This window comes from Lissotriton helveticus, chromosome 5_1, assembly GCF_964261635.1.
Source record: "Lissotriton helveticus chromosome 5_1, aLisHel1.1, whole genome shotgun sequence".
Lineage (NCBI taxonomy): Eukaryota > Metazoa > Chordata > Amphibia > Caudata > Salamandridae > Lissotriton > Lissotriton helveticus.
In genome coordinates, this window is record NC_136065.1 from 1,572,340,349 (window position 1) to 1,572,356,178 (window position 15,830).

Below are 15,830 nucleotides of genomic sequence, written 5' to 3' on the forward strand. Positions count from 1 at the left end.
GATAAAACAGAAGTCCTCATCTTAGGCACATCCCCCTCTGCTTGGGACGACTCCTGGTGGCCGGAAGCCCTCGGAAAAGCACCCATCCCGACAGACCACGCACGGAACCTTGGCGTCATCCTGGATTCCTCACTCTCAATGAACAGACAAGTCAGCGCCGTATCCTCTTCCTGCTTCAACATTCTTCGCATGCTCAGAAAAACATTTCGCTGGATCCCCTCCGAAACAAGGAAAACAGTCACCCACGCACTAGTCACGAGCCGACTGGACTACGGAAACACCCTCTACGCAGGTACCACCGCTAAACTCCAGAAGAAACTCCAACGAATCCAAAACGCCTCAGCCAGGCTCATATTAGACATCCCACGCAACGAACACATCTCCGGTCACCTTAAAGACCTTCACTGGCTCCCCGTCAATAAGAGGATCACTTTCCGACTGCTTACCCACGCACACAAATCACTCTACGACATCGGACCAGATTGCCTCAACTCTCGACTGTCCTTCTACACCCCCTCCCGCCAACTACGTTCTTCCAGCCTAGCCTTCGCCACTGTACCTCACATCAACAAGACCACCATGGGAGGCAGATCCTTTTCATACCTGGCTGCTAAAACATGGAACTCACTCCCCGCTTACCTTCGCCTCACCCAGAACCACCTAGCGTTCAGAAAGCAGCTTAAAACGTGGATATTTGACAAATAATCCTCCTCCCCTTCCTAAGCGCCTTGAAACCCTCTGGGTATGTAGTGCGCTATACAAATTTTATGACTTGACTTGACTTGACTTTGTGGTGGGAAGAGGGAATTAAAGCTATCACCTGCTCAGGCCTACCCACAGCCATCCCAATAATGTGTGGGGAAAGGGTGAAGTAGCTGTTATTAGGGAGGGTAGAACGTTTCTTCACAACTTTTGAGCAAGGAAGTCTAGCTGCCAAATGGTGGGGCTCCGGCTAAAAGAGTTGTTCACCCTGGGGCATGAGCATGCTACGATTCAGAATACTGCTCACCATTTTGTGACCATTGTGGGACAAATGTAGGGGGCTATGGCGCTGTTTTTTTTGTCTCTGGCACTATGGCCTGACCAGGATTACTCTTCATTCATTTTTATGATTTAGAACATGGTTTGCATGTAAATTTCTGTAAGTAACTCAAAGTTAAAAGGGTAGTAGAAAAGTGACTTATTTTACCACTCAGAGGTTCGCAAACTGAGAAAACTGCTCCATAAACTGTGAATGACTTACAACTTCATTCAAACATAAGTCAGTTACTCTTGTCTACATTTCAAATTTGTCACAAATGTACCTAACGGTTCACCTTTCCAGCGCCTCTCCACCCTTTGAACAAATTGTACAAAATATTATATCTTCTGTTTTGTTTTTCTTTTAGGCATAGGACTCCTTTGGGTGAATCTTGTATATTCACACTCTGTAATTACACACCTTTAGTCACTCAAATATTTTTTCATATGCATATTCATAATTGGTAATTTTAGCAATAGTGATGTAGTATGGCTCACCCGTAAAGAGGAAATGATTGTAAAAATTACAGAAACTGGAAGTTTGAATCGATTGCTTTTAAAACTGAAAGCTGAAAAAGAAGCATGGATTTTTAACATACTTTATTTTGTCGCACACGATGTACCTGATACAGAGATGAATTGCAAAACTACAAGAAAACACAAGGCATTTATTGCAGAAGATGAGATGAAGACCATTCATATAATGTATTCAGAAGACATTTGCACTATGCTTGGCATACAGTCAGGTTGCTCAATGTGGTAAGAAAGCGTTGCCACACCCCATTACAGAAGAACATACGGTGGAAGAATGCCATGCAATGTGCTCAGTAGTGTGAATTTAATCATGGCCAGTTGCAGCAGGAACAGCTGGCATCAAAGACTAAGCCGGTCTGACAAGCCTGTTGATAGGTATTTCCATTCAAGCAGTTGTAGAAGCCGTTCTTCAATGTTGGGTTCGGGTAGAGGCCGTTGGCTTTACCAGCACAGAATCCACTGCCACCAGAGCTGCTGCCACCACTGCTGCCACCGCTGCTGCCTCCACCACCACCACTGGGGGCTGGAGCTGCTGTGACTGGAACTGCAGGGGCAGTACAACCTAAAAGGGCATGAATAAAAGGTACCAGTTAGGGAAATACTCTGCAATCAAACTCTAGTCAAACACAGTCTACTAAATTAGCCCAAGAATCTAATGTTGCAGCCTACTTAAATTTCCACTTCGTAATTATGAATGTTTCTTTTTTAAATACTGCCAATTGGTTCTGTATGGCATGCCCAGAATGTGGACCTGTGCCATCCCAATTTCCTGAGCATCTTGTGGCGGTGAAATGCAACAGATAGCATGGTTCTGAGGTTTTGAGAACACATAGTCTTACTGGAGAGGAAAGGCACAGAAAAAGAATACGATGAATCCTCATCGGGGCACGGAAATAAGGTACTTCATTCCAAGAAGCCAGGCACAAACATAATAGAAACACACCCAGACACAGGCACAATACTATGCATCTAGTCTGCCAAGCCCCCGGTTACTGAAGCCAGGGCAGATGTGCCTTTAACACAACTTCACCTTTCTACAAATGTTTGCTCCCAGGTGTACCATGTTTGCATTATGAAACCCAAATTCTACATTGTCTCCACCCATAGTGTTGAAAAACTGTTGCATACATTAAGCTACCAAATCCACTTTCACAACCCCAGCTTTTGCACAGATCATATGGACCTGCTTTATGACCCTTTTATGCGTCAGATGGACTTATGCTGTCTGACTGTGAGCAACCACCGGAGGGGACAACCGTCCACGGTCCCGGCTTCACACCATATCTACGGGAACAAGCTTTGTTTCTTTGGAATAAGAACAATCGGGTTCCAGATTACGCAGATACCACATTCATTCCTCTGTCAAAAATCTTTATTAAGCACATGAGGTTTTAAACAGCCAGAGACCCTCCCAGCTCGGTAAAGCAACCTTATTGTTCTGAACCTAAATGCTAGGTGCTTCTGAGACAGGTGTTCAATTCCTTTTCCTTTACGCTTTAAGGATCTCAGTTTTATTACATGCTTAGGGTGCTATGTAGAGTTTGACAGAGTTCCCATCCATCCTATTTAGAGTGTACATGTGGTGGTACACCCCAAATAGGGCGGTAGTCATGCATTCATTAAACTTTAAAGTGATTTAGCAGGTTAAATGAATACATTACAATGATGTCTGTGTCTCACACAACATTTAGGGCCAGATGTAGGTAGGCTTTTACCGGGTGGTAACGGCCGAATTCGGCCGTTACCACCCGGTAAAAGCAATTTGACATGTAGGTCCCTGTAATTTAGAGACTCGGTAAATTTACCGATAGGTAAATTTACCGAGTATGTAAAATACCGAGTCGGTAACATTACGGATTCCGGTAAATTGGTATGTAAGTGGGACTCTTCTGAGTCCCACAAGCAGTACAAAATCGGTATTTTACCATCAAATAATACTTGATGGTAAAATACCGATTCTGGTGTGCATGCACATGTGTGCATGCACACCTATGCCATATGACAGGCAGACCTGCCCTTAGGGCAGGTATGCCTGCCACATGGCACCCGAGCCTCTTTTGGGGGTGCCAGAGGGTGTCAAAGTGACACCCCCTGCACCCTTGTGACAGTCGGTATTTTCCGACGCGGTAAATACCGACCGGTAAATGCCCAATCATTCCTATGGGCTTCAAAGCCCATAGGAATGCATGGGCATTTACCGGTCGGTATTTACCGCATCGGAAATTACCGACTGTTTCCGATTCGGTAATTGCACATCTGCAATTACCTACATCTCGGTATTTTTATTTTCCGACCTCTGAAATACCGAGTCGGTATGACTCGGTATTTAAGAGGTCGGAAAATAAAATTTACCTACATCTGGCCCTAGGTATTAGTAGTACTACATTAAAAAAATCATTTTGCTGCCAGTGTCAGCCTGTCCAGTTTGGAGTGCACTGGTGTTTCAATTCCCACAAGACAGAATAAACCCTTAGTGGGCGAGGGTGGGGGACACTGTACAGGAGAAAAGCTACTGGTGGCAAACTCTGGCTAGATTCAAATTTATTATGTACTTCTATTAAAGTCGTATAGGAAATTCCCAGTTAGATTTGTGTTGTTAAACTTTACCACAAATCCTCTTTTTACAATACTATACCCTGTCATTCTATGTATAATACATGCATAAACTGAAATCCTCATTAAGCGCTCAGTTTCATAAAAGAGGAAAACTGAGAAGAAAGAAGACAGGAAGATGTCCTTCAAATGTATGATCATTCCTCACCTGAAGCTTGTACTCCAAGAGTAGTCTTCAAGGCAGTGATCAGAGGAAACTTGCCCTGGTTGCAGAATGTGCCAGTAAAGTCATCCAGGTCAATGGCCCAGACCAATGCACCAGCCAGGTTGTTCTTCATCAGCCACTGAGCCTGTAAGAATTAGATGGAACGTACTGCTATGAACATCAGTTAATTTGTGTTGCCTCCAGCCTTTGCAAAATATCATGGAACAGGCCAATCTGTAAAGAATACCTTGAGCGTGAAACTCTTCACATTGTCGTATCCAAGCCACTGGTTGCCCTGGTATGCGTAGGGAACATCTTCAGCAGATGACCAGTTATCAGTAGCTCCATTCTTCAGGAATGTGCAGATCTGTAAAGATTAGAGGTTGTAATAAATGTTCATTAGTTTTATTTTAGTTTTGAGTGGTATAATGTATTGGCCAGAAATAACTCCAAAGTCAATGAATGTCTCAAAGTACAGTACCTCATAGTAGGCCCAGAACCCAGCTTGTCTGGTATATGGCCCCGCAGGACCAGCTCCAGATGTTGGGGCTGCAATGCCGTTGTTGGATGGATTGCTCAGAATAAAAGTGTGTCCATAGGTGGGAAATCCAACAATGAGTTTAGAAGCTGGGGCACCATTATTCAGCCAGTAGTTCATGACGTAATCCTACAAGGATATTAGTTGTTTTCAAGTTAAATTCTTTGTGAGTGGTGCATAAAATGTCATAACAAGTTCGTACATACTTTGAGAGTCTCTCAAACTGGGCACTTGACAAAGATTAATTCAAAATATCAGACAGTGACTAAACAGCATGTCATCACTTTTGGTCTGTCACTATACTTACGACATTCAAGTAAGCGTTTGCCCCAGTGGCAGAAGGGTTGGTGTACAAGGGGCTGTTCTCCCCCGTGTATCCCTCCCAGGATCCGTGCAAATCATAGGTCATCACATGAATGTAGTCCAGAGCCCTGTCGGAAAAGGCATATGCGTAAATAGGCTGCTGTACTATATCTTAAGGGCACTGTACAGAATATACAGGATAATTGGCAGATACAGTTATATTTCCTGTGGTTGTACTATCCTGATGCACCAGCAGGTCAGGTTGTTCTTTAGTGTTTGGATTTCCTATTAGATGCCTGTCATGTAGCTGCCTACTCTTCTTGCCCATCTCATTTACTGCCAGAATGCACACAGACTGTGAGCATTAAGACCAACCTTCTAATCATTAAACTTTCACATTTTAATGTGTAATGATTATTGGTGCTCCTGAATACAACATTATTAAATGCATCCCCAGAAAGAAGACTGTACTCACGCGGAGAGCTGAGGGATCTGATACCCAGCCTGGATATTAGAGATGCCTGCAGCCACAGCAGCTGTGACCATGAGCCTGGGCTTGTTGCTCTGAGTTGCCTCCTGCTCAAAGGCTGCCCGCATTTCCTATAAAGAAAGGAAGAAATTGAAAATAGAGTTTATAATGGAGGGAATGGTTACTCTAGCATTTATGGGTAAATTCATCAAAAAGACCTCTCTTCAGACAGCCTGGGTAATGATTAATTGAAAACATTTCTTCTAGCACAATATACAGTCTTTTTTTAAATCATTCCTTACAGAAGGGCTTCTTGTTCTAGAAAGTGCAAGCCTCTCCAGCAGGAGGGGGAGACAGCTCCACGTAGGCCAGGAGCTGAGGATTTACACCTGCTTTCAACATCTCATCAGAGAAAAGAGAAAAAGCCACCATGCCCATGTCCCTGGAAATGTCCAAAGTTCCCGGAGGATCAGAGCTATGGTGGGTGTCAGTACAATATTCATTAAACAAGGATCTGATTGACATTTGCTTTGGAAACAATTGAACTCCACCATCAAAGTGGAAAAGAAAATCCAACCATTGGGAAAAGCAGATGAATCAAGATGCAAAGAAGGGGTAGGGGTAGCTACTCAGAAACCCCTAGAATTATTTCAAACTCTGTATATAAGAATATGGCAGTTCTCCAGAGTGTCACAGGCAGGGATGCTAGCCCTGCAGCAGTTGGGTGAGCTAAGCTGCATATATATATTTTAAGATATCCTTGTTGAATTGAGAGAAGTTAATAGAAACACATTTTTCACATTTTAAGCTTAGTATGAGCTTTTTTTGTCAGAATGAAAATAACATTTGTAGAGTCTATATTTTTGTTTTATGCGCTTGTTTCCAGACTTTTAAAAAATGGAGTAGAAAGTCATAAAAAGTCAAACAATAGTCTAAATATCATTCTTAGATGAGATTAAAGAGACGATCTGCAGACAGCAGTACTCTTTAAAATGGTATTGCAGCCTGCAGGTCCACTAACTAATATTTTGCCTGCCAGAGGTTAAGTTATTCCACCCCCAAGTGGTAGATGTTCTAGCCTTCCCATTGCCTTCCTGACACCTTTTTTCCAGGTTGGCTCCTTTATTTGCCCCCTTGATCGCTAGTGTTCTTGACGACTCAGCTGGTTAGCACCTCTAGTTTCCTCTGCAGCATCCTGGAGAAGCCCTACATCACCCAGTCATCCTTATGCCTGCTTGGAGCACCCCTCCTCAGTGTCTAGTGCGCACTTCCCCAGCCTCCTCAAGGGCTGCCTTGCAGACTCAGTGTCCCTAACTGCTGCATGCATCCTTCCAGTCTCCTAAACCATTGTATGGCACTATTTTCTAGTCTCTCCGCCACCCGTGTCTTTACAACTGATACTCCGATTCCCACCAGTCATTAAGACAGCAAGGACTGTCTGGTGCTTTTTTCGCTGTCTGACATCACTATCACTCCACTTGCTAGTTAGCACCCTCGTCTCTCATGCAGTAGGTGGAACCCTTGTCCGTCTATTGATAGCTTTGTACCATTGTCTCCCTGTTGCTGAATGGTACTCTTTGCCCTGCGGGATGGATGTGGCACTGGTATCGGCAACAACTGGCCGACGCCCTTGTACACCCCAAAATTGCCTGGTGACCTTGCTACCTGCTTGGTAGCTGGCTACCTTATCTCCCTGCTCATTTGCTTGCTCCCATATCTCTGCAATCCAGATGTCTGGCTGACAGAGTGGATGACTCAGTTGTCTCCTCAATGTCAAGTTGTTCCTTTTTTCCCCTGGCCTTCCCAATGGCTGGCCTACACCATTGCCTCTCCACTGACTGCAAACCCTATGTCCCTGGAGATGAATCCTCAGGTATCCATACTCAAACGTACAGGCTCGTATGCTTATCGATTCAACTCACTGCTACTCTTGCCCCCTCACCATCTGGCTTGTGTCCTTCTGCCTGTGCAAGCTGGTGTTCCTTTCTTCACCAGAGGCTTTGACTTTGGTAAACCAGAGGTATGATTCCTCTTCCTCACCTGGACCAGAGTAGTGAAGAGTTGTTTGTCCTGGGGTGGGCTTCCTCTGGATCCAGGGTACTCCCAGTCAAAGTCCAACCCGTCAAACCCATACTGACGCAGGAAGCTGATGACAGAGGTGATGAAGGTCTGACGGTTCTGTGAAGTTGAAACCATGGCAGTGAATCTAAAAAGGAGAAAAATGAAAGGGTCAGGGTCCTTTTGAAGAGTGCTGGCACTGTGCAAAGTGGGTAATGGACGTAATTGCAGCCACCAAATTTTTAAAACTCACGGTGCTGTACCAAAGTTCCAACCACCAATCGCCAGGAGAGTCTTCAGTGCTCCATTCCTATAGATAAAATGATGTGAAGAAATAGGTTTAAGTACGCAATCTTTGTCATAAATTATGATGTACCATTAAAACATACAACAAGAGGAAGGTGCACTCATTTGAATAAAAAGACTCCTGAAATGCAACCGTGATTGAAATACATATTCGTCCTGTACTGAAATACTGTCATTCAGTGAATAATACGGTCTGAAGTGAGCATCACCTGTCCAGGACACTCAGATTTCACCTTCTCATCTTAGCTTTAGGTCTGTAATTTACTTCCCGCAAATCATGCATGCATTAACAATATGATTAGCCTGGTTATTAACTCATATCTACTTATTGATTCTTCATCAGATAGATGTGTTACATAATGATTATCTCCAGAGAACAGGAGACTTTGACTAACCATTTGATCTCCTCTTTGTTATTCTTTGAGACCCTTTAAGTCACAAATGTAACTGTAGAGTTACCGCTGTGGTCAATTACTTACTGGTTCTTGAGGTTCTGAAAGGAGCTGTAGAGAGTCACGTCATTCCACTCAATTGTTGCGATTTGGTTGTTAGACATTCCAGCAAAGGCGTAGATCAGGTGAGTACACAGGCATGGATCGATGTTGTCTGGCTTGAATTTTCCAAGGCCTGGCCTGTACTGGGCCCAGTTGGTGAAGTAGCATGTCAGCTGGTAGGCAGAGCCTGCATTGTGAATAGGATTAAGGGAGTTATTTCACACACTTAACATTTTCTGTCAGGCACTATCAATTGGATTGCATGCCCTAGTAGGTAATATTTTTCACAGACATCTTCCCATACAGTGTTTTCCCATTCCTAACTACATTGTCAAGTCTCCCAGCTGCTGAAAAAATAATAAAACGGAGGCATGCAGCAACCAGAATACTGTGCAAGGCACAATAGTTGACAGACTACACTAGAGCTGTCTCCTAGTATTCATAGTCCATGGGCAGTTCCTAATGGCCAATGCTGTTTGACCGCATCTTCTCACACAGACTTTGAGGGCCCCTAATTATGGTATTTGAATTCCCTCATTAGGCTTTTTGGGAGAACATGGGAAGAATGTTGAGAGAGAGGTAAAAGTGCAAGAACTCTCCTTAAAATTAAAAATCTGATGTTCATGCCTTACATCACAGAAAGTGTCACATGATCAGAGGCGGTAAGACCCCAACAATTCGTTAAGGTGTCTCTTCAGAAATACTTGTAGCTCAATTAGGTCAAGTCAAACATTTTTGACTCTGATAGGAATGCTTTGTTTGCGTGAGCCAAATCAGTTATCTCTATGGTTTACACTGTCAGAAAAGTATCACAGTGCTAACACTGAACGTCCTTGAGACTAAGCACATGTATTGAGTCACCATCACCTTCAGACTACACAAAACTACCAGGTCATTCAAACTCACAGTATTACAGCAGGAAGGTTGAATTCAAGCCCAGGCACAGAAGTTAAATTGCAGGGTGAGGCTCACATATATGGGCTTAACTGAGGCTTTGATCTAAGGGCCACTTATAAAAAATAAAACTCTCAAGCTAATTAATTAAACTTCAAAGAGTGCTTTAGGTGGCAGGGGTAGAATGTGGCCATAACTAAAGTGACATTTACAATGAGGGTGCTATTTTCAACTCACTTAGCCCTATCCGATGCACACATCTATCTGAGGAACAGAAACAAGTAATGAAGGCCACTTACCTATCTGGGCATTGAGCAGCAGAGCCAAACCTGCATGGAGGTAAAAATTTGGTTACAATATAGCAATGAGAAGAGGGCAACAGCCACAGCAAGTGGAGTGTTTAGGAGCAGAATTCAAAAGACAATTTAATTTGCTTCATTAAGAAAACTTCCTGTTTTAAGGACATCACACTCTACAGAAACTTTAGATGTTTGTGCTGCTGTCACCATGAAAAGTCACTGTCTACCAAAGTCTTCTTTCCTTGAGTCTTAAAAACCTGAACAGAAGGTATTCCTCACTTGGCTGTCAGCAGTGACTGGTGCTCTGACCAGTCATTTCTTTTTGGTCATTTTGAGCAGTTAGGAGTGATTCGGTGCCACGTCAATTTAGAATTTTCTGTTGTAGATCATTTTAACATTTCATGAAAACCACATGACAAGCATATTGGATATTAAGAAGGATATATTTAGGGATCAAAAATTGTTCTTTAGGCATGCCTTGAATTAATAGTAACTCAATGCCACATTATAGTTTTCTTGCTAAATATTTCTAATTATAGCCTAGAATAGTTCTACAATGACAATTTGATAATATGTATGTACTTCCAGGAGATACTGGTTATATTAATAAAATATTGTTGACATGAATTCGAAAATAACACCAGAATCAGGGGATTTTTGATTCAGAAAATTTGTATCCCATCTCTACTAAAGGACTGTTGTTAAGAATCTACGTAAGATTCATAATCTTTGCTGAACAAAGCAGTTCTCTGAACTAGCCATAAGGAGACACATGCACTTCATAAAACTCAAATACAATTTGTGTTTATGAAAGTATGATGCAGTTGTCATGATTAAGGCTGTTAATAAATATATCACAAACAGAATACTATCAATATTAGTTTGCACACTGAACACTAACATATAATTGCCTGAAAATAGCTGTCACAAGAAGCATGGCAGTTAGTTATAAAATTTTAACATGAGTAACCCAATCTATGTTAAGGTAGTCTAAGCATTCTATAGGACATTTATTATGGCATTAAAGGCAAGTATTTGGAATGTTAAAAAAATATATTTTCTTGTAAAATTTAGACTTGTATATCAACTGTGGCTGTAAATTCATGATCTAGCAAAACATTACATAGTAGACCTTACTTATATTTAATTTAACCATTCACATATAAATTGCTTATGGGTGCATGTAAACTACTTTATGATCTTTAAAACTAAGTGTTTATTTTAATTGTATAACTAATAGTCAAGGCCATCACATCCCCTTGATTCCATACCCTGAAGATGCGGAGGAAGATTTTCATATGGCTCCCAATCAGCACAGAGAGAACACTCACGCACACCCTGGTCACAAGCAAGCTGGACTACAGAAACCCCTCTATGACGTGATCAACAAAAAGGAATCGCCAGAAGGCTGCAGGCCATTCAGAACTTGGTGGCCAGAATTACTCTCAACCTACAATGATGCACTCACCTCACATGACACCAGAAAAAGCTCCACTTGCTTCCCAATTCTCAAATGAGCACAATTCAAACTCCTCACCCACACTTTCAAGGCACTGCATAACACTGGCCCACCTGATCTCAACAACTGTATCTTCTTTCACAAACTTTCCAGACACCTCCACTCATCCGGACATCTACTGGCACACATCCCATGCATATGGAAAACCAGATCCAGTGGGGAGGCATGGAGGGGAGAGATCAAGCATTCTCCTATATCTCTACTAAAGTATGGAACAACCTGCAGCTATACATAAGAGCCTCTTCCTCACATTTGAATTCCAGAAGATGCTGAAGGCAAGGCTTTGATTAGTCCCACTAGGCCCTAGATCTGGCTAGGCTCACACCTGCTCAGCACCAGAATACCAATCCGGGCGATAGTGCCCTTTATAAATCTGCATTACAAAACAATAGCTGTTGCTTTCATTTTCGCCACCAACAAACATCTGCCTACAATGGTCAGTCAAACATAGGTTATCACCACCAGCAGCTTACGACTGGTACCTAGTATATAAACTGAGTGACTGCATTAATATAATGCATCAGCTATCATGTAATCAAAAGCTCTGGGATATTTCTCCACATCCCAAAGGGTTTATAGTCCCCTGCTCTAAGAGCAACAGGGTGAAGCACATGCCTAATTCCTAAAAATACTTTTATGACCACTCATTACTATCATTTCAGTGTATGTAGACTACTAGGAGGCTGAGGTCTCCATTCTAATTTGTAAACAGCCTCTTTGGATTCATGTGGCATATCTGTAAGTCAGTGCATCATACCCTTTAACAGTAATAGACCTTCATTTTTGGATGATTTACTCCATTTAAAAAAAAAGAATGTAAGAAGCTTGGTGTATATGACAACAAGTCTACAGTACTGAAAACAAGTCACCATATCTAGTTGCCCTGTGCCAGAGATCATTAAACTGGCTGAATCCAGGTTTTCGAGTCATAAAATTAAATTTGTAAAAAACTCCACTAAATATATTTTTATATATATATATATAATTTTAATATCACTAATTTATGTATCTGGTGGAGATGTAATGTTCATGTTATTTCGAACTACGAAGATACATGCAAGAACCAAGCATACCACTTTCTGGAGAAATCAAAAAGCGATATACCTGAGTAAGTTCCAACCTGGACCCTCTTATTTACAAGTAAATGGCTTAGTGAGGCATCCGCTCATTCAATCATCTACTTGTGGACTGACTTTCACCCTTGATCTTTTGAAAGTGCTTGTTCTTTCCATAAGATTCAGTTCTTCTTGTGTTATTCCAGCCAAGTTCGGATCCTGCACCTGGAGACTGACAAGCTTGCCTCACCCTTCACTCGGCCATGCAATGCTTCTCTTGCAGCAGCATAGGTGCGCAATTTTAAAAGAACCATCACCCTGTTCTTCTACTCCTAGTAACTAACACCCTATTATTTTACTGCTTATGCCATTAATATTTTTGAGAAATAAGTAAACGATAGTGTCTCAACTGTCAAATTCCATTCTTGACCTGCTGCAATCCGGTTTCGATCCTACAACACTACAGTATTGGCACTGGTAGCAGCGGGTAATGAACCGTGCTGGGTTCTAGATCAGGGGGATGGTTCAGCTCGGATTCTTTTGGATTTGTCTACAGTTTTAGACAAATCTCATGAAGTCCTAAAACCAAGGCTCCAAATGACCAGCGTCAGAGGCATAGCTTGGGATTGGCTAAACTCCTATACACAGAATAGAACGTAAGTGCTCAAAAGAGTCTCTTTAATTTCAGATGTTAACATGAGGTTACCCAAGGCTCCTTACTGAGCCCTACACTATTTAACATCTATATCATGCTTCCCTTTTTACTGATCCGAGCATTTGGCTACTTTGTTTTATGATGTATGCTTGTAATACCTGCCTAATCATTGTGTTAGCTGGCCCAATGGAAATCAACCAGGCTTATTTTAAAAGTTGTCTTTCTGAAGTAGCTTAAATGGATTCATTGTAATGTCTTGAAATATAAACCTGACAAAACTGAAGTAGTTTATAATATGATGTTGTCTGATGATAATTGGTGGTCTGAGTTGGGTGATCCACCGACTTCCAGTAAAACAATCAGAAATCTAGTTTTCTAGCTTGATGACGACCTTACCCTGTCAATCTAGATTAATAAAATGGTTTCTACATGGTTTCCCTTTTTGAAACTGGTAAAGAAAATCTCCTCCTTTGTCCTTTAGGATGTCGTATACAGGTTTTGCAGCATTATTTCAAGACTTGACTATTGCAACAGTGTTTATATTGCTACCCCATAAACTTACTGCTAAAATACAATTTATTCAGAATATTGATGTGCTTAGGATTTTTGGTCTTTGCTGAGAAGCGCATCCGACCCCTTCTAGGCGTCAGCTGCACTGGCTGCCCTTGAGAAACAAATGCTATTCAAGACATGATTCCTTGAGCGTTAACTAAATCTGGCCTTTTAATCTCTAGGATACATTCTGTACATATATTCTTACTAGATCTTTTTTTTTCCGTGTCTGACCTTAATTTGATGACTTCTTGTTTCAGAAACTTAGTTGGTGGAGGAGCCATAGTTTACAAGCAGCAAAGCATCGAAAAGCCCTTTCTCGTTTCCTTAAGGCTATAATCACTTTCAGTTCAGGATTTTAAAAACATGTTTTCCATGAGCAAGTACAGTTATGGATATTCAATTTGTTTCTCAATTCCACCAGCTTTTAGTGCCAGGACACTCTTCTGAGTAGCAGGTGTGCTCTCCAAATTTTAAAAACATGTTGTTGTCCAGAGTAAAAGGCAGAGACAAAGACAGCTATTCCTAAATTACTCAAGAGCCTGAGGTTTATACTCACCGGTGAGGAGAAGAAACTTGCCCATGTTTGCGACTGTGCTGCTACTGAGGACGGTGTCATGCTACCTTTTTATACATCAAGTTCCCAAAAGTATTCCAGTGTTATCACATTACAATCTGTAGGAAACTGGCTTTACATATCTTCAGCCGAAGTATCAATATTAGACTTGCTACAGAACAAAGCCTCCAGAGTTCAACAAACAGTGCTATCATGTTTCCACAGTCTGAGTACCTGCAGAAGGCAGCTAGGGGTTACCGTACCACTCAATGTAGCTCTTGGTAGTCTATGTGGTTGTTTCATTCTCATACTATGCATGATAGCAGTCACAAGTCATGCTGCTTAATCTTTTTGACCTTGGCAAAGGTTTTTTCCGTTTTGCTGCCAGGAAGAACAATCTGAGATTCAGTGCAAAGACGTCTTTCAGAATCGAATGCTTGATTTAGTGTTATCGACGTTTTCAAATGGGTACAAGGACCATCTACCACCTAGTGAAGTGTTACTATTTTTCATAAATTATTCAAGAGTTATTACTCTATCAAAGCTATTAATGGAGAGCTCTTAAAAAACTCTTCCTTTTCAGACTGTGTACAACTCTACCAAGCATTGGCATAGTCAATACGTCTCGCTTTTGGGACCTTATAAGTATCACAATATCCTTAGTGCAACAACATCAACTGTTGCATGGCTAAACACTTATAATGTCCCAAAAGCGAGACATATCGGCTATGCCAATGCTTGTTAGGTTTGTGTTCGACAAGACCGTTTCATTTTACTAAAATTATGTGTATAAATTAGTTGATTATAGGGACTTCAGCCAAACTTCAGCCATTAGTCAGTGGTTGCTGTCATTCACATTTTTCTTCCATCCACTTCTGCATGCATTAAGGGGTCAATGTATCAGCTTACCTCAGACTTTGGCTGATTCCACTACTAGTTGCAGTATGCTTCTTTTTCACAAGGAACACACCAAACACAAACCTTTAATAATTGCATGTTTTCAACAATTCCAAGACCCCAATGCCTCCTCAGTAGGGCAGAGTAAATTCTAAGCCTTTCCCACCTCCTTGACGCATGGACAATGATGCCACCGTCCGTGCCCGTGACAGCAACACGCGACCACAGCAAAGGTTGACAAACGTATGACGTGGTAAACGAGCATCTTAGTTAGGAGGCCGAGTCTGCAAGCAGCCCCAGGCTTGCTGCCTCTTCGCCTGCTTCCTATCAGCAGAGGCTTATGTTCACATGCCTCTGCCCTGAACTCAAACAAAATGCAGCCACCACTGGCCAACAAAGCACACCACAACATCACTGGAAAGAAGTCAAAGGTGCAGGGTGTGTGCACCCCACCCACGACCCGGCGGCTCCACCTGACTGGCGCACGCCCCTCTGGCGCTGCACTTACAGAGCAGAGTGTGCGTGCAGCGCCTCGCAGTGACCTGCTCACGAGCCTCGCTGCCGGGCAACGGGGGACACGGAGCGAATCGTGCAGGTGAGATCCGACTAGAAACGTGACAGCACCACGTGACGAAAAGTGCAGTTTACTCTTCAGTCCCCTGCGCTTTGATTTCTTTTGGGGAGGGGTCCTTGTGGGCATTACAATTAATTTGACTTGCCTTTTGAAACTGTTCTGAGGGCACAAACTGTGGTCTCTGTTGCTATCTGAGTTGCGCGTGGCTGTAGGATGGCTTAGTGAGTTAGGAATTTACTACAATGCTGAAAGCTTTGTGTCATTAGCGGTCACGGTTGCAGTCGCGCTTCGCGTCTTTTCCCTTAAAAGACTTTAATTGAAAGAAAGCATGAAACAAACATTTTATACA

The 15,830-nt window shown here is 42.3% G+C and overlaps 1 protein-coding gene across 1 annotated transcript; it reads right to left on the reverse strand.

The window, feature by feature from the left end:
- Window positions 1–1,603: 1,603 nt before the first annotated feature.
- On the reverse strand, window positions 1,604–14,123 carry LOC144755596 (acidic mammalian chitinase-like). The gene is made up of 11 exons (XM_078644704.1): window positions 14,014–14,123; window positions 9,674–9,703; window positions 8,466–8,667; window positions 7,934–7,990; window positions 7,663–7,828; window positions 5,629–5,753; window positions 5,158–5,281; window positions 4,794–4,979; window positions 4,560–4,679; window positions 4,316–4,457; window positions 1,604–2,116 (listed from the first exon to the last, which is right to left on the reverse strand). The coding sequence occupies exons 1-11, from the start codon at window positions 14,036–14,038 to the stop codon at window positions 1,863–1,865; spliced, it is 1,431 nt and encodes a 476-aa protein (XP_078500830.1). The 5' UTR covers window positions 14,039–14,123; the 3' UTR covers window positions 1,604–1,862.
- Between the last annotated feature and the right edge of the window lie 1,707 nt (window positions 14,124–15,830).